The 24,137-nt window shown below is 38.9% G+C and overlaps 2 protein-coding genes across 5 annotated transcripts in view; one reads left to right on the forward strand and one right to left on the reverse strand.

The window, feature by feature from the left end:
• Nucleotides 1-3,440, reverse strand: part of pax7a (paired box 7a) — a 67,997-nt gene extending 64,557 nt beyond the window's left edge. For 2 of the 3 annotated variants that reach the window (XM_072665522.1, XM_072665523.1), the window contains exons 1-3: nt 3,355-3,440; nt 953-1,188; nt 134-263 (exon numbers count right to left, since the gene is read on the reverse strand). In XM_072665522.1, coding sequence (XP_072521623.1) covers nt 134-263; nt 953-1,188; nt 3,355-3,439 — 451 coding nt within the window. In that variant the 5' untranslated portion in view covers nt 3,440. Of the gene's footprint in view, nt 1-118; nt 264-952; nt 1,189-3,354 lie in introns of all 3 variants that reach the window. The other variant, XM_072665521.1, reaches the window with a different exon arrangement.
• mrps16 (mitochondrial ribosomal protein S16) overlaps nt 1-19,909 on the forward strand; it is a 79,163-nt gene extending 59,254 nt beyond the window's left edge. The window contains exons 1-4 of one of the 2 annotated variants that reach the window (XM_072665524.1): nt 16,377-16,540; nt 16,699-16,724; nt 18,088-18,348; nt 19,531-19,909. In XM_072665524.1, the coding sequence (XP_072521625.1) occupies nt 16,712-16,724; nt 18,088-18,348; nt 19,531-19,658 (402 nt within the window). In that variant the 5' untranslated portion in view covers nt 16,377-16,540; nt 16,699-16,711 and the 3' untranslated portion in view covers nt 19,659-19,909. Of the gene's footprint in view, nt 1-16,376; nt 16,541-16,696; nt 16,725-18,087; nt 18,349-19,530 lie in introns of those variants that run through there. The other variant, XM_072665525.1, reaches the window with a different exon arrangement.
• The last annotated feature ends 4,228 nt before the right edge of the window (nt 19,910-24,137 follow it).

Below are 24,137 nucleotides of genomic sequence, written 5' to 3' on the forward strand. Positions count from 1 at the left end.
ATAAACTCAGCAATTTGAGACCACCATTATACATTTAAATTTGAAATTAACTACACTTTTAGTTACAGTGCAGACAGCTGTGCAGTCTCAGTAGGAAAGAAAAGGGGGGGTTGCTTACCAGATGAGGCCTCACCTGAGGGAACCGTGCCTCTGTCGCACACCCCGTCCTTCAGCAGCTTGTCCCGGATCTCCCAACTGAACATTCCCGGGTTCTCGCGCTTATACTCCTCGATTCTCTTCTCAACGTCAGGCGTGGCCACCTGCTGCAGAGGTCAACCAGTCGCGTTTGGACCAAATAACAAAACACACGAAAAAAGAAAAACACAATGCATTTTAATTCACCTTATTTGAAAAGTATCAGATTGAAACAGTGTTTCAGATTGAAACAATTATCTGCCCTGTAAAATAAATTTCAGACTGAACATTTTCAAGGTTTCTCTGTAGTCAATTTAAACTCCAAAATATATTATATAAAAATACATATATCATTTTGCCGTTTTTCACTTTTTGATGATGAGTCAATTAAAATTCTCAAATGAACCGTAAAAGGTAAAGCTACAATTGAAAGGAGTAGAATTTTTTTTATTACAAATATGATATATTACAAATCGAAAGCAACGTTAGAAATAATAAAATTACATAAACGGTGGCAGGAAAGACAGCGTATACATTTCATATTTAAAACTTTTACTTTAATCACTTTACCAGTAAATGAAATCAGTACAATAATTAGTCGGTAAAATAAAATATATTTATTATTCTTTTTACAATTCAATAGAAATTCAAAAGAAGTAGGTGACATCAACATAGACACCCGATTTCGATGGATCTCAACAAAACAAATTGACTTCACTAAAAGGGGAAAGCTCATTTATTTTTACAATATGCAAAACTAAACAAACCAAACCCATATTGCCATATTATCTCATTTTCTGACCCTGTGTCCACTCACCCTAGGCTTGCTGCCCCCGATGGCTCCCGGCCGAATGGAACCCGTCTCCTGGTAGCGGCAGAGGATTTTAGACACACAGCCGTGAGACACTCGTAGCTGGCGTGAAATAACGCAGGGTCTGATGCCGTGGTGCGCCATCTCCACGATCTTGTGGCGGATGTGGTTGGGAAGTGGCCTGCCGTTGATGAAAACACCGCCGAGCTGATTCACCCGACCTTGGCCCAGGGGTGTCGACACTGTCCCGGGACAAACACACAGACACACACACACACACACACACACACACACACACACACACACACCACATACACACATTCATCCACTATGAAAAGGTGTCCGTGTTGTACCAAGCAAAATTGCTTTTGTTATTTGATTGAAACACAATTTCAAATTAAATTGCGTTTTTACAGTGTAAAAACTAAAATCAGCTTATATAATAACTCGAAACTTAAACTGTGTGAGCAGAACAACCAAATACCATTAGACATGAGAGCTATTCACCTAAGTGAAGAATTATTTCAACAGTCCCTCCTTACATAAAAAATTAGGAATTAAAATGGAAAAAAGAGTCAAATGTTCTGTAATTTGCGTTTTGCTGAGAAAATCTGGTTTGTTGCTATGATACGTCACGGTTAGTCTTTTTGTACTCTGTGGGCCAATCTGACAGGCTTGACAAACTAGTTAGCATCACGCCGAAGTGAAGTAATGCTAAAGGTCGTGACAACATTCCCATATTCCAACATTGCCGCTCATATTCAGACACATTCGCACTGTTATGTTCAAAAGTGGGTCCGTACAGTTACTTGAGTACAAGCTGTCTTGTCCTCCCAAAGGTCTACAACAAGACTCCAGGACTCACTTCACTATATACCCCATTAACCATATTAGAACCGAACACATCTAACCAAATCCCGTCATTACCAAACTATGTGAAAAGTGCTTTCCCCAAACCAGGCTCGTGCCAGACTCTCTCTAAGTCTATTTGTCCTGCAGCATGTTATGATGTGAAGCACTACAACACTCCAGCTCCCCCCCCCAACACCAGCATCCCCATTTCCCATTCAAGAGCCACTGAAGATGCTGCACTTTTACACCTTGATTATTCGTAGTCATGCAGAGCAAATATTGGCGTGATCCTTTGAGCCATCTCTTAGCTGTGTGTTTTATTTCAGCAGGACTCTTCAGTCAATCCCCGAGCTTCAGTTGTATAATTCGTGAGCTGGAGCGTTTTTCCTTTGCGCCTCTTAGGCACGAATCTCTCTCTCTATCTCTTAAGATGTGTGAACATTTTTTATGGCTTTAAAATGGACAAATACCTTTCCATAGCACCTCAAGCCTAGCTGTGTTTTTTACCGCAATCTTTAAAATGAACAATTTCGGCGTTGTTACGCAAAAATCTCGCATATTAAATTTTGCCGGTTTTCACTTTTAACCAAACATGGCAAATGTTTTTGATATTGCCTTAAATTTTCACGATAAATGGACCAATAGAAATACCACAAAATGACTCCAAAAACCTTTTAAATTGATTTCTAATGAAATGAGAAATGAAAAATTGCATTTCTTGAGTTTTTTCGTTGAGCGATAATATACGATTTTATTTATTTATCTCCTCTAAAGTGTAGGTGAAAATGTAACATTTATCAGAAATGATTTGATGCACAGTTTTTAATAGTTTACAGCTTTTCAGTTTCACTAATATCAAACTTCATCTTCTGAAAGTTTGACACAGACTGGGAATGACAACATAAAGTTACTTAAGTGCTGTAATCTTAAAATGCTAAAAAGTAAAATAACGCTAATAATAAAATTAGCTTCGCTGTAATAATTGCACTTCAGTTTAAATGAATTTACACTAACTATATGATTCCCGCATTAGTAAAATAAATAGCATAAATTACTAATTTACTTAAAGAAGAAATCATGTAATACATTGCCGACGTCACGCAAAAACTCATTTTCATTTTTGCAGTTTTTCACGTTTTGGCACAGTTTGCATCTTGCTGTCTGATTAATCTGTGATAAATGGACCTTACACTTTAGGACAAATAGACCAATACAAATGCTGCAAAATCAATAGCAGGCATTTTTACACAGACTTTCATGGAAAGTTAAGAATGCTTTTTTATTTTCCTGGAATGTTGCAATTTTTACAACAAGATTTGTTTACGTGCAGCGATAAAAAAATAAACATTGATCAAATCTGTTTATGAGCGGGAATTGATCAAATTCCTGAAATTCCTAGTGTTGTATGGTCTCAAAGATTTTAATGGAAAACATCTCGACGATTTTTGTTATCTGTATTAAATGTATTTTAAAGAATATTTAAATACAGTTTTTTTTGTAAAATGTGTAAAATAACAGTAACATAATTTAAGCTCTGAAAAAGTCGTAAAAGTTACCTTCCAGTGGAAATCCAGTGCGGGGGTAGTTCTGGCCCGGTGCTGGCCGGACCATACGAGGAACTGTTCCTGGTAAAGTAGCCATTCCAGCTACTCCAAAAAGAAAAAAATGAACTGAACCAGGGTGAGAGAGCAGTCACAAAGATATGTCCAGCCTCGCCTTCGCAGGAGAAAACTACAACAGATCCAGATCTTTCACCAAAGAGCCAAAAGAGCCTGAAAACGAAAGTCCAACCACAGCAGTGGACACAGCGCCCAGGAAAACAGGGGGTGGGAAGTGAGTTTTTTTTTTTTTGGGGGGGGATAAAAGGGAAACAGGGAGGAGTGGAAAGTGCAGGGCAGAGGGGAAGGGGACCACAGCTTTTAGGACAGCAGGGTAAACGGTGCGAGTGTGTGTTTGTGTATATGTGTGTGTCAGAGAGTGAGGGGTGTGTTAGTGCTCGTAGCTGCTCTTGCTCATGGCTGGGGGGAGTTAAAGTGGTCCAACTTTGGAACAAGATATGGGTGGGGGGGTGGGCAGCTATTGGCTTTGAGAGAGAGGAGGCGGGGCCTGGAAAGTGGCGACCAATAGGATTAAGCTGGGAGGAAGAAACATACACTCTCTCACACACACACACACACTGGACCGGTTGCCCTCCCACGCAGTCCTAATCAGACCGCGCGCAGGAAATGTTAAATGGCGTTTTCATTCATGACTGATTGGAGGTGGACGGCAGAGAGCGCGCTAATCACACACACGCACACACAGAGATGCACAGGAACGCATTCACACACATGCAGACACTCTTACACAACACTATATATTACCCTTACAGCACATTTCCGAGCACATCCTCGCAAAAAACGTGGATTTCCAAAATGGAAAATTTACAGAAGAAGAAAAAAATAACTTTTAACTGAAGTCAACGTAAAAAGGGTTTTACTCCAAACTATTACAAGTCATTTAGCATTCAAATTTTATATAATATAAGGAACAACCAAGATATTTAAATTATATAAAAAAGCGTATATTAACGTCATAGCGATAATATTGTGTTTTTTATATGACTATTTTTTATTAAATACACGAGAACAGTGTTGTAGAAGTAGGGTCTTGCACTAACAACATGCTGTAATAATGCTTTTTTTATTCAATTATAAAGAAACAAATGTAGACATGGTAAAAAAACAACAACAAAAAAACTACGGTGATTTGCGTTATGGAAATCTGTCGGGTTTACTGAGCTTACTGAGCTTTCCATTGCGTTGTGTTTTGTAAACCAACATGTTTTTTCCTTCTTACTTGCTTTCTTTCTTTTTTTTTTTGCTGCGCACTAAATTAGAGTTAGTTTTAGCCTCATAGTTTAACATAATTCTTATTACATTCTGATCTTATATACCTAAATACCTAGAATGCATATAGATCAAGGGACATTTCGTCTGTCGCCGATTCTTTGCAAACTCAAAAACTGACTGTAACCACTGAGGTTCATATAGCAGTTGTGTAGCAGTGTGTGTGTGTGTGTGTGTGTATATATATATATATATATATATATATATATATATATATATATATATATATATAACTGCATGTTTTCATGTATGTATAACTGCATGTTTTCTTTTAACATCTCAACATCTCAGTGAAATTACTGACCAACTAATATTTAATATTTATTCATTTCATTTTTTATTTTATCGGTATGTTACATAGTGAAATAGAGCTTAAACTGTAACTTCTGTACGTAAATACAAAGTCTTTACACGTACTGCTGAAACGTCTTTCATGTATTTGATACACATTGGGCATATATTTATGACCCTCATGTCCTGACTTTGTGCAAAAACCAATGCGTGTGTTTGTGTGATCTCTGTAGGAGCCGTTGTGAATAGGAAGCCATGTGCCAGCATTGCCGTGGAGAGCACTCCTGGTGGAAAGCAATTTCACAAATAATTTTTTACAACAATTAGGGAGTGTGCGGGGGTGAAATGGCGATTTCACATGCAGATGTGCTGGTGGGGGAAGACCCTGTGCCCGTGCACATGGCCCTGACCCTCACAGCTCCAGCTTTGGTCAGGGAACTGCACTGCGTCGCATTAAAGTCCAGCATCAGGCAAATGAAACCCCAGCACAGCGGCCTTTCATGAGGAACCTGCCTTTCTGCCTTTTTTCCACACGTCTATGAATCTCTCTCTCTCTCTCTCTCTCTCTCTCTCTCTCTCTCTCTCTCTCCTCTCTCTCTCTCCAAAGCCTGCCCTTTGCAAACAGTAAAATCACAAGTGTTGAATTAAATTCCCGCATAGTTAAGCCATATATATGAAATGATCAAATATATTCCAAAACGGAATAAATTCAACTCTGGGTTTATTTAACATCTGAGGATTTTGCAAAGTGGAGACACAATCCAATACAAGTTAAGTTCAAAAGTTGACAAAGTAGAACAAGCAGAAAGTCCTCTGTTGCCACTGCTGTTGCTTTACCATTGTGGTTATTATTATGCTATTGACAATAATATAACAATAACAACAACAATATGAATATTGTTTTTTAAAGCCCATGAAATTGCAACATGGCATTGTATCTGTAATTACTATAGTTCAAGATAACAAAGTTGTAACATAGTGTAATTCTATTATTGCTGTATTTATGAGTTTGCAAACACATTAGTTGCTATAGATAAGACCATTACTCAGCCTGTCTATTATAGAAACAGAAACAGACCAGCTTCTTTTCATAGCACAGTAATACCTTCAACCATTTTAATTGATTTGAGACGGACTACAGTGTCATTATCTACTTCAGTCTCCAAGGAAAACTCCTAAATCAAATAATCCCACTTTTGCAACATCTGCTACAGCACACTAGCTAGCTCTGGGCTGCAAAAGGGTCCAGACCAATCCAGGTACAGGTCTGGGGTCTGGTCAGTCCATTTCAAACCATTTACCAACCCAAATAGACACACTTTCAAATGGACACACATAGACTGACTGCTGTCTTTCCAAATAACACAAACCCGTCCGTTATGACATTGGACATGTGAAGAACCTTAATGGTTACAGTCAGTTCTTAAAGTTGCAGAGAATCAACAACAGAGTCATGGGCACCCAATCACTCATTGATGTGATCCACTGAGGGAACTTGCAGAGCTTAAAGGATCTGCTGCTATGCATGTCTGGGTGCCAGATACTACAGGACACCCTTAGAGGTCTTATTGACTCAATACCTGAATGGGTCAGAGCTGGCCGATGGCACAAGAGGACCTAAACAATATAAGCTTTTTATAAGGGTTTTTATCATTATGGCTGATCTGTGTATTACTGTAGCCAATTTAGGCCAACAGTTAAACTGTTACATAGTACATATCCAATTGGTTTGCTGAAGTTTATTATTGTATTTTCCCTAAAAACTATTAATAGAAGGCATTTTTTTACATATGTTATGATTGTTAATTAAATTATTGTTAACATTTGCACTCTATTGTCCAATAAATATAAAATAAAATCCTAACCCTACATCAATTCTACATGAATAAAAACCCATCAACCATTACTGTCCAAAGTAAGCAAGCTTAAAAAACTCTATTTTATTTTTGTGAACATTTTATATTATCAAGTGAATTAAGTAAATCCAGTGTACCACCTTGTTCAATGGAGATATTGTCAGTAAAACTAGATTTAAACCTTTAATAGTTTAAGTTGTGCAATGTTTTATTATGGAAATCAATTAACAGTAGTCATGTGACTGCTACTGTCCATTGTGTTAAATACTGTAATGTGTGTAATACATACTATATTTTTAATACTCTGTAAAACTGTCTCTTCGGTGGCTCTCTTAAAAAGGCTTATTTAATCTAAATGTTAATATTGTATATACAACCATGATATCTCAAACAAAGATAAAAAACTATATGAGTGTTAAATTATTCTTTGCCTTGTTAAATAGTTCTTTGTTACATTATAGAACTATAGGCTCATTTGAAGAGCCCTTTAAAATGGCTTTGGTCCTGTAGATAACCCTTTTTGCTAACAGCTTACAAATATCATTACAGATGTGAATAGCATAAGACAACAGTCAAGAAACAAAGATATTCAAGCATGGGGTCACTTACATGAGAAACAATGTTTTCTTTCTTCAGTACAAAATCAATTTACGCCTCAAAAGATCCAATAGGGACCATGGGGTTGACTCCCAATTAAAGTCTAACACTGTTCCTCAAAGTGACACCATGCCAGTTGTCTCCTGAGTCAGGAAAGCCATGGATGGACCCCATATGAACTCCAAAACTCTGCTGCCAAGTCTCCATGGCCCAGCACAACCCAGCACACCAGGCACAGATTGCTGTGGCGGCCGCTGCGGGCCCTCCCCGCGGACTCTTGTTAACTTGCTGAGGCACGCTCACATCTGCTGAGAATTATGTCAATGTGTTATTGCTTCCTCACCAGAATTATTTTATCCGGGCAGCCAGTGTGGCAGTGTAAGATGTCATGTACTAGCAGAAGGCCTCAGCTTGTTAGGCTTCACACTTTCATTAATGACAGGGAACAGGTCAGAGATGCACATCTTTATGATACAGTGCAGCGCAGGACAGTTTCTAGCCTAGCCTGGCTTGTCTAGCAAGGAATACACTGAAGCAAATAGTGATTTAAACATGTTTAAATTGAGTTTGCACACAAATAAAAATATGCTCCAAAATCACAACTGGTTTCTTTTATTTGACTTATTATGACAAGAATTGTGTTGATATATTTTTTAGAATTAATTTGCAGCCATTTGACACATTTAAATGGTGCAACCCTGTCTACTATTGTGTAGACCCCCCTTGTGCTGCTGAAACCATGCTAAAACTCTATTCCATTGAAGCATGGACTCCACAAGACATCTGATGGTGTCCTGAGGTACAGTATCTGCCAACAAGACGTTATCAGCAGATTCTTTAAGTTCTCTAAGTAGTGAAGTGGGGCCTATATGGATCATATAAGTGAGTCTTGGGTGGTGATTGTTTACAGATTGTGCTTTCCCTAGGAGCACTTGCATACCGGGAACACCCCACAATACTGTAGATCTAAACCATCATTGTTTCTGTGGTCAGAAAGTCCGTATTTTCTCTGCGTGTTTGAGAGGACTCCACAAACTTTATCTCTGGTCCACAGATTAAGGCAGCTTGTCCTAAAAAAAGAAACTAGAACAGCTTCTACCCAAACAACTGCAAGAAAAGCTCAGCACAGTTTCAGTGAGGTTCTGACATTACTGATCAGGTGTGGGGAACCAAGAGACGGTGTCCAGAACAGTCTGCTTATTTCCCTGCTCTAACACATCAACTAAACCTGGCAATTAAAGAGTGAGTTGAATCAGGTCTGCTTAAAGTGGAACAACTGACACAACTCTACTATATCTGAAATCTGAAAATTAGCATGCATCATACATGTTAACCTATTGCCCCCTAAAATAATACTGATTTTATGCATGAATCTTTTCCAGTTTTCAGAACGATGCTCATGGTCTATAATAAGAGTTTCTCAAACTTCTAAGCTGAAAACATTTTACTATCACCATGGATCAGGGCAAGTATACATGTGCATTACAACTTCCCCATGAATATTTCACTCATCATTCTGTGAATAATTGAAGTGTAAATGATTAAATTTATTATATTTCTTTTCAAGAAAATTTGCAGCAAGGCTTCACACTTGAAGCCATTTCTTACTAGTTTCTTCATAAAACGGCATTAAAGTGACTGCTAATTATGTGTAAGTAATAAGTAAAAAATGATATGTAATTAAAATGATATGTAGTAGCACAATATATGCCCATGACATCATAATATATACTCAATATATACATAATTAATACTCAGAAAATAACCAAAAACATAACAAATATGCATATTTACATTAAACCCAGCCAAGTCAGACAGTCCAACACTGAAACATGTGGAGATTTCCAACGCGATAAACAGTCCAACAGCGCTGAGGAGTAGACACAATTTCCCAGAAAATAAGTAATTGCTCTGACCAGTATTGCATGGAAATTAAACCAGTATCAAGATCCATTGACCCGAATTAAGACCCCGCTGGGTTCCTGATTACCCCTTTTGAAGTCCTTGCGGGGGGGTTAAATGGTAATTTTCACAAAAATGAGCCAATTCTTAAAAATCATCCAATCAGATGAGAACCGTTTTTCTCCCTAAATTATATCACACCATCTGAAAGTGCTGATACACCTTTATAATCGCAATATGGATGTTTGTGCTCCCTTACACCCATGGCTGTCTGTCTCTGTCTCAGAATCCTGTGTCATTCATGCCGATGCGCATAGAGGAGTGTTTTTTTTTACTGTGTATTTATATCGTACACTTCACAAACCCAAGGTCATTTCAATGAAGATCTTCCTGAAGAAATAACTAAATAAAAAATAACTACTAATGTCACTAAGGCCAGATCTACATTGATCAGCCATAACATTAAAACCAGGTCAAGTGGATAGCATTATGTATATCCCATACATTGTATATATTCAACCTATTATACATAACATGCAGCAAGTGAACAGTCTTGAAGGTATTTGTTGGAGGCAGAAAAAATGGGCAAGCGTAAGAATCTGAATCATTAGGCAGGTCTTGTCGAGTGTTCCTGCTATGCAGCGGTCAGTACCTACCAAAAGTGGAGTCCATGCCTCGATGGGTCAGAGCTGACTTTGCAGAACGAAGGTGACCTCCACAATATTCGGCAGGTAGTTTTTAAGTAATCACTTAATTTAAGAAACTTATAATTAATAAATAACAAAAATACATATTACTTACAATGTAGGACCTCAAAAGGTGTGTGTCCACTTGTTCAAAGATCAAACAAGCCGTTGCCATCTTCCCTGGACTTCTGTCAAACTGGCCTGACCTTTGACACTTTCCTTCACACACAAGGCCTGGACACTCTGTCACGACCCAGTAGGCAAGTCACGCTGAGTTAAGTGTCCTCCTCAAACGCAGGGCCAAGGGCTCTTATCTGTAATGAAGTATGACTATCCTCTGCTGTCTGGCTCGAGCCGCCCTGCAGCTCAAGGAATGCGTCTTAAAAGACAACGGCGAGAGCTTGTCCAATCTGACTGTCTAAAAAGGCCTTTTATGTGCACAAAGGCTTTTAAAGCAAACGAGGGTGTACACCTTCAGGTCATGCCTATGTATATAAGCCCACTTGATGTGATGATTTGATTGGGATTTCTTGGGCCAAAAATGTCCCTGCTTTATGACTGAGCCCAGGTAAAGGTAGATTTGCTGTTTGCTTGGAAAGTGGTTTCTAAATGGTACTGAAGATGGCAAGGTAGACGGTAAAGTGATACACTGCTAAAGAAGATGTGGATGAACGATATTGTACCTGCTGTACCCACCAGAACATCTCCAAAACATCAGGCAGGTCTTGTGGGGGGTTCCCAGCATACAGTGGTCAGTACCTACCAGAAGTGCTTATAGGAAGCAGAACCGGCGAACCAGGGACAGGGTCATGGGCACCCAAGTTTCAATGATAAGATCCCACCTCACAACTTACAAGATCTGCTGCTAACCTCCTGATTCCAGATACCACAGGACACCTTCAGAGGTCTTGTGAAGTCCATGCCTCGACAAATCAGAGTTGTTTTGGTGGCACGAGGAGAACCAGGCACATATAACAGCAGACCAAAGGCCATACACATAATATGTGACCATGTCCGAGTAGTGGTTTTGCTTTCCAATAAAACATTTTCATTGAAAGACTCATGTGAGACACATTTAAGGCTTTATGGCATGTGATGGACTGCAGCATTTTTGCTGTTAATCAGTTAAGATGGCCTTTGCTGTGGAAAACAAAATGAGAAGAATAAAGTCTCTGTTCTGTCTGGGATGAAAGTGTTTGTCGAAATTAGTCTCAGCAAACACAGCCTCAGTGCCATAGCAGATTACAAAGATCATTTGATACCGGGTCCATGTGAGAAAAGGGTCCATGTGTGAAGCATTTTACAGTGTTTTCTATGTATGTATGTAGTTTTGTAGATTCAGAGTTAGTACTGGCACCGTTTTATTATTCAGTCATTATCCCCAAGACTCATTATTCTAAATGTTTAAATGTTATATTCTAAATCTAAAGTACTATAATGAGTAAAATGACTTTACCAGGAAATGAACTTGTTATGTGCTTATGAGAAATGTGGGCCCATATATAGACCCTTGTGTCTAATTATAATAGCAAACAAAAGTTGGGCACCCATGGTCACAATATCTGTTACCATGAATAGATAAATGAGTAAAAGATGACCTGGCCTGAAGGTTTAGCCATTCTGATCCTATTACGCTGGTATCGCGACTTGTAAACACTTGCTGTCTTTCTGTTCATGTTTGGGGGATTTTCGCCCATCCTTCCTTGGAAAAAGCTTCAAGTTCTGTGAGATAGTTGGGTCATTCTGCTGTGCTGCTTTTTTGCAGTCTATTTGCAAATTTTTGATGATGTTCAGGTCAGGGGACTATGAGGGCCATGGCACAACCTTCAGTAGGGTACCTTTTGGAATAGTCTATTGTGGACAGGGGCACTGCCAATGATTTTGGGCTCCATGAAAAGATATTACACAAAGATATTACCTGTCAGACACAGGTCCATAGAATCGTCCTAACCTCTCTCCCTCTACAGCACCCCTTATTGTGGGTTTTGAGGAGTATATGGGATAATTGTCCTACTGTAGAAGCCATCCTCTTTTTATCTTCAGTTACTTTAAAGGCAATGTGGTTTGTACCAGTAAAATATTTACATGCCACTGGTTTCAACACAAGCTCAAAGCATGACTGATTTAACCCTGTGCTTAAAGCCATGAGGCAACTTCACATGTTGAGCAAGCAGCTAAAACAAGGGATGCGCAGTGTGCTCACTGTTAATAGTACAAGGTATACGTATCCTTGAGGAAGTGTAAGTATCCCTCAGTAACTTTTGGAGGTTCCTCAATTTGAAAGTGTGGTGGAGCCTCTTAAGGTACTTTGAGGAACCTTTAAGAAAAGATTTTCAAAAGAAAAGAAGAAAAGAAGGTTCCTCAAAGCACCTTAAGAGGTTCCTCCACAGTTTCAAATAGAAGAACCTCTAAAAGTTCCTTGAGGAACTTATACCCTTAACAGTGTGGGGGAAGCAGGTTGGATGAACTAGCGGAATTATCTAGTGGAGTCGAGACGTAAACATATTTCTCACTCTGATTGGTTCATCTGATGTCAGATGGGCCACATTCAGTCCCGTCCAAGATAGATAGTTTATTTAATCCATATTTAATCCAACAGAGGAAAACTATGGAAAAAATTCTAAAGTCTCTCCACAAAAAAGACCATCTGTTTGTCCATCCGTCTATCTATCTATCTATCTATCTATCTATCTATCTATCTGTCTGTCTGTCTGTCTATCTATCTATCTATCTATCTATCTATCAATCTATCTGTCTATCTGTCTTTCTATCTATCTATCTATCTATCTATCTATCTATCAATCTATCTGTCTATCTGTCTTTCTATCTATCTATCTATCTATCTATCTGTCTATCTGTCTTTCTATCTATCTATCTATCTATCTGTATATATATATATATATATATATATATATATATATATATATATATATATATATATATATATATATCTATGGAGCAGCACCTATGTCTGTAGTGCTCGTTCTGAAGTGACATAATTCATTTTGAAATCAGCTCTGGTCTTGTTTACGCACCTGGACCTTTATTTGATTTTCTGTATGTATTCTACTTTACTTTTACCTGTTTATGATGTTTATGCTTTTAGACAGTCTTTGTTTAAATGTATATTTGAAGTGTTTGTTTTGTCTTAGTAAATTCTTCACAACTTGGTTCTTAATGTGGCACAAAAACTTGAATTTAATCAATATCTCATTACATAAAATAGTTAAAAACTGATTTGTCACTGTGATCTTCAGTAATGAACATTAGATAACTTCAGATACAACATTACATAAAAAAATCAACATTGAGCACAATTGGTTACATAACACTACTAATGACTTACAAGGTAACTGTCAGATGGAAACTGAGTCACAAACTCTCTCTCTCTCTCTTTCTCTCTCTCTCTTTCTTGCTCTCTCTCTCTCTCTCTCTCACTATTGTTCCTTTCTCCTGTTTAAAACAGCAGGCCGAGAAAAATACAGACTCAAAATGTGTAACATACACGCTAGCTGATCTGCTAACTGAAGACGGTTAAACTGAGGGAAGCCTTTATTATCTTGTTAGTGACGGACACTGTGGACAAAAGCTCCATCAATCTGCCTCGGCCTAACCGTTATTTTAATAATCTGACACATTAATGGACATTTGGGACAGAAAATGGTGGATAAAACATGCTGCGCCAAATACAGCGTGAAATTCTACATTGGATTTGACATAAAAGGCCAATTGCCACTATAGTCTGCTAACACTGGACAAAAGCTATATATCGTGACCATAAAACTCGGGTCCTCTTAATCCGAAGGTTGGAGGAGCACCTTTGAAATGTTGTCAGCATGTAAATATTAACAGTGTGATAAATATGGATTAATATTCATATGTAAATATTAATAGTAGTCCTAGTTCTGCATTTTCCGTCATCAATTCCGAGGTCAATTCTGCATCTCTTGAGGTGTAGATAGACATAGCTCATCCAATAAGAAGAGTTACTATCCTACTATTTAACTAAGAAAATAAATACAGTTTCGCTGACGCATCCTTCTGAAGTGGACCTTGTTCTTAACTGACTGAATTTTTTGTCCTTCGGTGCATCATCTGGTCATCTGAGCATCCCTAACCGGACTGTCACAGACAATTAGGGCCGGAACCGCTTGCTTTGGCGTCCAAGAGAGCATGGGGTGTTCATCACAAGAGCGTCAGCCACAAGTGCAGTCAATGGCCTTTTTTCAGACGATGCTGCTCAGCCGCTTCACCATGTAAGATGCATTCGGTTTGCCATGTAGCTTTAGAAAAGAGTCCATTCATTCCTATGTTTTTACTCTAAATGTCAGTGTAAAGTCACTGGCCTTGTTTTTGTTTTATTCTCCAGAAGTGTAACTAGTGTAATGATACTGATGCTGTTGTGTGTGTGTATATATGTACTTCAGATGTTTATATATATTTATATATAGCTAATTAAATTGATGCCCACAGGGTGGAGAAGGCCTTCAGACACTGTGGAATGTTATTAAGGAATGACAGTTTAGGGGAACTGTGGAAGTCAAGACGAGATGTGGAAGACCAAGAAATCTCTCAGAGAGAACTGCTGGTATGCCAAAACTCCCATAGGACTGCCAAGACCCTGCATCAAAGTTTAGCTGACCCAAGAGGGTGGTGCACTTTTCCACTGTGCAGTGTTGCTCACTCAAAATTGCAAGATTGCACACTACTATCATGGAAGATCTTCTTAAGAAGATAACCTTACCCTAATAACCGTGCCCTCATCACAAAACACCTCCGATTGAAGTATGCTGCAGAACATCTAGATTTGCCAGGTGAGTTTTGGAAACTGTAGACTTATGAAGTCAAAACAGAACGGTTTGGTCACGATTACTAAAAACACATTCAGATAAAAGCATTTCATGAAAAAACACCTTGCGGACTGTGAAGCATGGGGCGGATCTATCATGCTTTGGGGTTGTGCTGCAGCCAGTGACATTGGCAATACTGCACGGTTGGAGGGAATAATGGATTTCACAAAATGACAGAAAATCCTGGATGACAGAATAATGATCTAAAATATAACTCAAAATCCACCATACACTTTACACAAGCAATGCAGCAAGACAACCCAAGAATATCTCAGTAGTGTGTGTATATATATTACACATACGCCGACTGAAGACCCACCTCTTCCAAGAGTGTTTGTGTGAAGTGTAGTGCTGAGTTTTGTGGTCTCCATACTGACTTCTGTATTTAGTATCTAAGCTTCTTAGAGGGATCGTTTGGATCCTAGTACAAACCAGCTAAGGGTATTTTCTGAGTAAACAGTGAAGCCCTTCTGTAAGTCGTTCTGGATAAGAGCATCTGCTAAATGCCTCCAATGTAAAAGTATATGTATATTTTTCATAAATGTATTGTTTAAGATATGAAAAGCAGTAAGAGTAAGTGTAATGACTTTCTTGTAATATTATGTGTCATGCTTGTGTTTACTACTTCTTCATAATAAAAAAAGCCTAAATGTGTAATTTGGCCTAGTAACATAGCACTGTAAACGTCCTAATGTGGTATTAATTGTTTTATGAGCAAATAAATTTTTACCACCTTTAAATATAACTTCTACGTTTGTCTGCAGTGGACTGTACACATACACATAGGAAATGAGAAAGAAAGGACGACAGACCGACAGAACTTGCATCATTTCAGCGGATCTTCAGTGGTGTAATTTAAAACGCAGCACTGTCGCCATCTAGTGGCCAATGTGTCAAACTACCCTCAGCCGAATTTCTGCCCTCTGCAGACGGATTTGGCAAATAAATGTTATCCACTTTGTAAATATAAATGCTCGAAGGCCACTTGCACAGACTGCGTATACTCAGAAATGGAAAAGAAAAAAACACGAATTAAATAAGCACCTAAAATGTTGTACTTATGTAAATATTAATAGTGACAAACATATAAAGACCAAATTTCACTGACGAATTTCTTGAATGTGTGATATAAGAGACTAAATCCAAACTCTCTGATGTAATTCTTTCTTTATAAAAAAATAGGAATCATAAAAAAAGAAAGGTAGAAGAACCGCACATTTAAAACGCGGCACACTGTGGCCATCTAGTGGCCCGTGTGGTAAACTGCAGAAATAAATGTTTACTACTTTATCGATATCATTTCTCAAATCCATTTGCAAGGGACTTTATATACACAAAGGTGGGACATTATAAATAAAATAAATAAATAAATAAAAATAAATAAATAAATCACCTCGGTTGAACGTTTTGTCCGTAGTGTGCTTTTAAAATGCGGCACATGGCGCCATCTGGTGGCTTCTCTGCCACACCGCACTTGAGCTGAATTTCTACCCTCTGCGGATTGTATATCCGGTGCACGCAGAAATGGCGGCGCCCTTGCGAATGTCATGTTGTTGATGTCTGCGGTGTTCTCGGTGAATCTGGTCCGTATTTCTGAAAACACAGAGAAACTCAAAAGCCCTTCTTCAAGAGCACTCCTCCGGTTCCTACATGTGGCGCCCAGATAACTGAGGTAAAGCGATGCAGTCAGAGCTCCGGTCAGTACAGTCAGCGTGCTGGACCAGCTCAGACTAACTCAGTACAGCTCTGTTTCTCTGTTCTTTATTTACTGTGATTTTATAGGTTGTTACAGTGATTTTAACAGACGATTCCTCTTACTTTTCCCCCCAGGAACAAAAACACAATGGTCCACTTGTGTAAGTATTCAGAGCCTTCAGTACTGTAGGTAATATAGTTAGATAATATAGTGGGAAATGAATGAACATGAAATGAATGACAATAGGTCTTAGCCTAAAATTAGTCTGAAAGCCCACCAGCATTACAAGCCGCAACGTTTACTGGTTAAAAACTGCAATTCAGGATCTCTGGAATAGTAAAATTCTAATTTCACATATCAACATATTTACTAGTAATTCTTTCAGATCTACAGATGTGATCAGTCATACTGCACATATCCTTATTGCCATTTTGACCACTCACCATTGATTTACCCATTTACATTATTAAGCCGACGCTCTCATTCAGAGCGACTTACATACAACGTAGTTTTGGGAGTCTTGCCCAAGGACTCGAACGGGGGCCGGGAATAAACCCCTGTCTCCCACATGGTGTGATTGCTCATTGGCAAGTAATGGTGTTCTCTGTTGCGCCACATCAACCACAGATTCTCATTCTCTCATCTATAATTACATTTTTACCAGTAAGGCCTTTATTTCTTTACTAGTAAAACATTGGTTATATAGTTGTAAAACCTCTGACTACAAATCACTATCTCTAATTTAGTTTTTATCTAATTCTAATATGTCTTTAATCCAGTTTCAGATCTCTAGAACTACCATTTATATATATATTTAAATTATTATTCATTAAATTATTATTAATATCAAAGACTAGTTTTTTTAAAACTCACCAGAGTTACAGTGTAGATTTCTGTATGTACATTTTTTATCACTGAAAGTAATTGTATATATCTTTAATTGAGGTTTTTTTTCTAGTTATAATTATAGATGAGAGACCGAGAGGGAGACATTCCCATGTAAATTGTCAAACTGGCTTTATTGATCTGTAGATATCATTACTATAGTAACTTTTATACTATAGTAACTCATAACATAATAACTCTTTAAAGTTTATACCTGAAATGAGAATTAGGGTGTACTGGGGTAAGGTTTATTACAGAGATCTTAAGTTGGAGCTTTTATTAGTACAAAAATTATTCATGGCTTGTATCTGAGGCGGCATCTTAGGCTAAAACGGCCTGTAAACGGCATAGTGAGGTGTCTTAACACTTTAACACTTGCCTAAGTATTAAGACACCTTACTAGGGCTTCAGACTTTACATTTGGTATAAATTCAAGTTGAGTATCAAGTTCTGAGCTGAGACTGTAATGTGTTAAAAGCTTACAAAAATTACACCCAAGCACCCCAATCCATCCAAAACAGCCAAATCAAGCTGTGGCAAGACATTTAACATATAACAGTGTTACAAGCCTTATTGTTCTCTAGCTTTCTTTTCCACATTCACTGTGTGTGTGTGTGTGTGTGTTCTGATTACAACAGCATCGTTGCTACTCAGAAAATACCATGGAGGTCATGTGGTCATCCGCCTGGCACTTGGCGGGGCCACCAACAGGCCATTCTACCGAATAGTGGCCGCCTACAACAAACGCTCCCGGGATGGCAAATACATTGAGCAGCTGGGATCGTATGATCCTCTCCCAAACATCCACAACGAAAAGCTCGTCAGCTTTAACTTCGACCGAATCAAGTACTGGATGGGCTGCGGGGCTCATCCATCCAAACCTGTGGCCAAACTTTTAGGTCAGTGTTCAAGTTTCTGAGTTCTGAGTCTTTTAGGCTGGTTTATTCTGAAATTGCAGTGGCTAATGCGTAGAGCAGGACGTGATGCTCTATCAAATTAGACAATTACGATTTCACACATTTCTATACTAGGACTGCTGGAGTGGTGCTAGCTTGGCTAGTATGATAACATGTGTGTGCATTACAGTGCTCCACTCAGCTAAGCAGAAGAAGACAGTTTGAAAAGGAAGGTTTAGAAGGTTAAGATGTGAACGTTGAGAGACTGTCTAACCCGTATGTTGTGACTGAGGGGGTTAGCCTAATAGCTCGGCTAAGTTAATGTTAACATAACATCCAGCACCCATCTGGTCCAGGGCCCAGTTTTCCAGAATCGTGGTAAGATCATTGTAATTGGTAGAGAGAGTGTTAAGTGTGATGCTCGCTCTAGGAGACTGTAATTAACACTGTTTAGCGGTTGTTATTTGATTGATTGGTTAGCATTTATCGAGTGAGGATCTAAAAGCAAAGCTGATTATTTTTGGTTATTAATTTAGTTCATAATTAAGCTCTTCTAAGCCTCATTTGCTGATGTATGAGTCTTTTTTTAAAGCTAGAGTTTTAGCCATTTTTCTTAATTCATATTTATTAGGAATAAAAAGTAATTTAGGGTGGTGAGTGTTTTTAACCCCTTAACAGGTGTATAACCCTCCAGCGGGCCAAAAGCGTTCTTACAAAATTCTGTTCCCAGTTTGTACAGAAGTCCCTGTAGTTACTGAGTAATACACCTTAGTGTGTAATAAGCCTCTGAGTGTTAAGAGGTCATCAGATGGGTCCTACCTCCACCACTCTAAACAGTTAAGACTCAGTTTCTGCAGGACAGAGCCCATCATATCTAACCACTCTGAAAGACTGTTGAGATCTTAAAGATTTAATTCGACAGACATTTTCTAAGAAATCTGTGGAATTCCCCTTCAAGTTCCTCAACTGCCATGTTTCAGATAAATCCCCTTTTCTGAATAACAAGCATCTTCTGTTTTACAAACTGGTACACCACCGGACCAGCCCTGCCAAAATGTGATGTTGTTTTTTTTTTTTTTGCAAGTGTTCTTAAAGTACCATCTGTATGTCTTTAATTTGAGTGGAGATACAGTCCTATAAATGTTCATTTGTGTTTCTGAATTTCATTCATTCAATAAATTGCAGGACTGTCTGGATTTTTCCCTCTGCATCCTATGACGATAACAGAGGCAGAGCGGCGGAGAAAAGTCGAGGCTTTGAAAGCTGAAGCGCAGAATGAAGAAGAGCAGGAAGAAAAACAGACAGAGCAGTAGACTGTACTTACTGCCATCGCCTGAGCAGCGCCTGCTTTTGGTTATGATCTCAAATGAACTGTTCTTACACTGTCAGAATAATGTTAGGCTGTCATGTCTTTGTACCGTCCTGAATGTCTGCGAGAGCTCTTGTTGCCCCAGTGCTTTCGTAGTTCAGGTGAAACGTGCGTTTGGAGCGGTTGCTATCTAATGTGATGGACGTCAGTGAGAAAATAAAAGAGATGTTTTATGTCACTAGTGACTCACATAAATCCACTGTATTGTTCTTTTCATGATTCATTTATTCATCCAGCTTAGGTCTGTTGCCATGTTTTATGACAAATATAATACACAGATCAGCCATTACATTAACACCACAAAAGATCTGACCATTCGAGGCATGGGTGCCACAAAACCTCTGAAGGCACAGACATTAGCAGCAGATCCTTTAAGTCCTGTAAGCTGAGTGAGGTGGGACTTTCATGAGCATCACGGAGCATAAGGGAGTCCTTTATTGGAGCACTTTTGGTAGGTACTGACCACTGCATACTGGGAACACCCCACAAGAGCTGCCATCTGATGTTTTGGAGATGTGTGGACCCAGTCGTCTAGCCTTCAGTGTTTGGCTCTTGTCAAAGAGACTCAGATCGTATCCCGCCCATTTCTAATGCTTCCAACACATCACCTTCAAGAACTGATGGTTCACTTGCTGCCTAATCCCTTAACAGATGCCGCTGGAGATGAAGATAATCAGTGTTTTTCACTTCACCTGTCAGTAGTGATAATGTGGCTGTTTGGTGCTGAATTTCTCTTTAGGTTAGTACCTGCTTACTAGTTCTGTTCACTAACACTAAACCTGGCACTAAATTTCAGGTCACTATTTATGCTGAAGGCGTTAAGCTGGTGCTAGCTCCACTCTTTGAGCTGACTGGTTAAAATTGGTGTGGTACTGTGGGTGGTGTGGCCCAACAGATAACACCCCTTTCTGCCATTAAGCTGGGGTTAGATTCTCGGTCTGGGTGACTATGCTGTGCTGCACTAATAACAGTCCTTGGGCAAGACTCCTAACACTACATTAGCCCACCTCTGTGTTACGAGTAACCTTGCAAGTCACTCTGGATAAAAGCATCAGCTAAATGCCATTAATGTACATGTTAGTAATGAGAGTTTGGTACATGAAACTGGCATGCCATTAACCTTAAACACAGTTGTCATTTCATTTAAAAGAAAATTATGTAATCAAATGTTTAAAACTCTAAATCTGTTACATTACCATTACATTAAATTACGGCAAACCCCCCAAAATTTACTCTCACCCAGCCAAGTAGCAGACGTCTTTAAAACCCTACAGCAGTGACGCAGTGAAACACAACGGCCACTTCAGGAGAATGTAGTGTTCTTCTGGCGTCACATCACCTCAACCAACCAACCAGGCCGCTACATAGAAATACGGGTTGCTACACAAACCAGGCCTTATGGTAGTGGCTTGTACTGTGCCAGTGTCAGCAAAAGTAAGTCAGGAGAACTGAAACCCTGTCCTGGGGTTACATTACTTTTTGAACTTACATTACTTTTTGAAATGTGCCTACTAAACATGAAAAAAATGTTTTTCATTCTTAGGCAAAATAACAGGGTGGTAAATAGGCTTATCCTACATACTTAAAAAATGGATTATTTGACACATTTACTACAACAGTTATGTTGAATGCAATGTTTTATTCCAAGTAAATCTCAAAACTTCAGCCATTCACAGACAATGCGAAAAGGAAGAGTTCTTTTTTTTTTTTTAATTCAAGAGCAGTGACATTAACGCTGATAAAGAAAGACTGATGGAATCAGTGAGGTTCTATTGTTCTGCCATCAGTGCACTGCTTGTGTTATCAGTTCTTCAAACATAAAACTAAACAGACCAGAGAAAGTGGCTTTAGGGAGATTAAAAGGTTGGTTGGAGCTGGGTGTGTATGTGTACAGATTTTAAAGCCGGGTTGGCTTCCTTGTTGGGTACGGCGTTCGCAGGTATATATATAGTCAGTTGGAGACTGACTATAGTCAATAAAATGAAATGAAGAACTCTGAACTTTGAACAGTGAAGTTGATACAACTAATGTTAGCTCCCAACTGTTTTATTGAAGACATTCCCCAGAAGAGAATGGCAGTAGGCCATTCTCAAGAACCTTAAGATTTCTTTTTTTGAGTCATTTTTTATTGGAACTGTTTTTAGTAGAGTTCAACAACTTAACCTAACCTAGTTCAAAATCATTGGAGAACACCCTGCTGACAATGTGTTACACAGGTTTCACTGTTTTTTGCCGTTTGCAGTGTCATTCTCAGTCAGTAATTTATCAACTTTTTTTTTTTCAACCAATTATTTTCTGGGAATTGGTCGAACCTGAACATCTACCTCTCTGTTATGGTCATATATGTAGGAATTCCAGCCTTAACAATAATACCACCTGGCTAGTATAGTGTAGGTCCCCCTTGTGCCACCAAAACAGCTCTGACCCATTGATCCATGGACTCCACAAGACATGGAGGTGTCCTGTGGTATCTGGCAGCAAAACATTAGCAACAGTCTTGTAAGTTGTGAGGTGGGGCCTCCATGGATCACATCAATAAGCATTGAACGCCCAAGATCCTACCACCAGTTCACATAACATTAAAATCACTGACAGGTGATGTGAATAAGGTAATTATCTTGTTACAGTGGCACCTCTCAAGGTGTGGGATATTCATTTTAGGCAGCAAATGAGTCCTTAAATGTGATGTGTTAAAAGCAGGAGAAATGGGCAAGTGTAAGAATCTGAGCCACTTTGACTACAACCAAATTGCAATGACTAGACAACTGAATCAGAGCATCTCCAAAAATCAGACAAGTCTTGTAGAGTGTTCTCAGTATGTAGCGGTCAGTACCTAACAAAATTGGCTCCAAGTAGGACAACATGTGAACCAGCGACAGGGGTCATGGATACCCTAGGCTCACTGATGCAATCCATAGAGGTCCTCTGGGAAGATGCTATGTTTTTTTAAAACCTGTATATTTAGTTTCTAAACCCAACCACTGAAATTAAAACAAAGAAATCTGGACTTGTTTTTTAAGGAATCTTCTTCAACGTTACAACAAGCCTACATACACTATATGAGCAAAAGTATTGGGACATATGTTCATTCATTTCTTCCAAAAACAAGACTAGTAAAATATAGCTTACCTTGCTTTTTGTTGGAGTAACTGTCTCTTCCATCCAGGGAAGAAAGCTTTCCACTAGATTGTGAAGCCTTGCTATGAGTATTTGATTTTGTTTAGCGACAAGAGCTTTAGTGAGTTCACACCATCCCCAACTCATCCCAGCAGTACTGGATGTACACCATCCATCAATCTAGAGACCACAGTTCCACTGCTCCACATCTCAATGCTAGAAGGCTTCAAGCCTGGCATTAGGCATTGTGCCAATAGGTTCATGTTTATCTGCTCCAGAGAGTCTTATTTTATTGACAGGGACTAGGCAAGTGTGTGCATTTGCACATCTGTGTCATGGATGCCATCTAAAGTAGCTGAATGCATTCATTAGAATGGGTGTTTATGAACGTTTGGACATAAGTGTACATTTTGTAAATTGATTATTGGCACCTTTTGAAGCACTACTGGTTTCCAGTTTTTAACATCTGAATTTGTTGTTGAATTAGTCTGGTTGAAATATGGGTCAAGCAATAAACTATTCAACAGATGTGTAAATATTAACATCATGTAGTCAACATTAGAGTAAGAAGCTTATTAGAAATGAAAGCTACCTACCTTTTCCTAATTTGGAGCTCATTATCATGAGGAAGAACTAGCGCATCTGAAATCAAGGGTATGAATAGGGAATTTGTGCCCCTTTTGCTACAGTTATGGCCTTTACTCTTCCACTAGATGTTTGTACACTGCTGTGAGAATTTAATTGAATTCATACCCCTCTAGTTGATGCTTCCCATATGGAATGGTGTGTAGTTTTAATTCTTTTGGCAGTGCTTTTTGATGGCAGTAATAGGTGTCAGTAATTAATGCACTATAAAGTGGTAAGGTTTACTAATTAGAAAAGGTGTCTGGATACTTTTGTACATTTGGTAGAAAATATGTGTTATACACTGTGTACATATATCATACATTTGAACAGTGACAGCTTAGGCCGGTTAAGCCTAAAAAATGTGAGGGCCCTGAGTGGTCCAGTGGCCCAGAGTTGTCCATCTGTCACTATGGCCAGATGATCGCTAGTTCGAATCCCAGTCATGCTGCTAGCCAGTAGACCCCAAGAGAGGCTTTGCTCTCTCCAGGGTGGGTAGATGGCACTTTCTCCCTACATCTCCCTCAGTGAAATGTTGGTGTCTACATTGTGGTTTCCTCTATGTATTGGTTGCCCAACAAAAAAAAAAGTGCCACCTGCCCATCCTGGAGAGAACAAGGCCAATTGCTGGCCAACTGCCCTGGCTGCTGATGGCTAGCAGCATGTCTGGGATTTAAACTAG

Source organism: Salminus brasiliensis, chromosome 21 (assembly GCF_030463535.1).
Source record: "Salminus brasiliensis chromosome 21, fSalBra1.hap2, whole genome shotgun sequence".
Classification (NCBI taxonomy): Eukaryota; Metazoa; Chordata; class Actinopteri; order Characiformes; family Bryconidae; genus Salminus; species Salminus brasiliensis.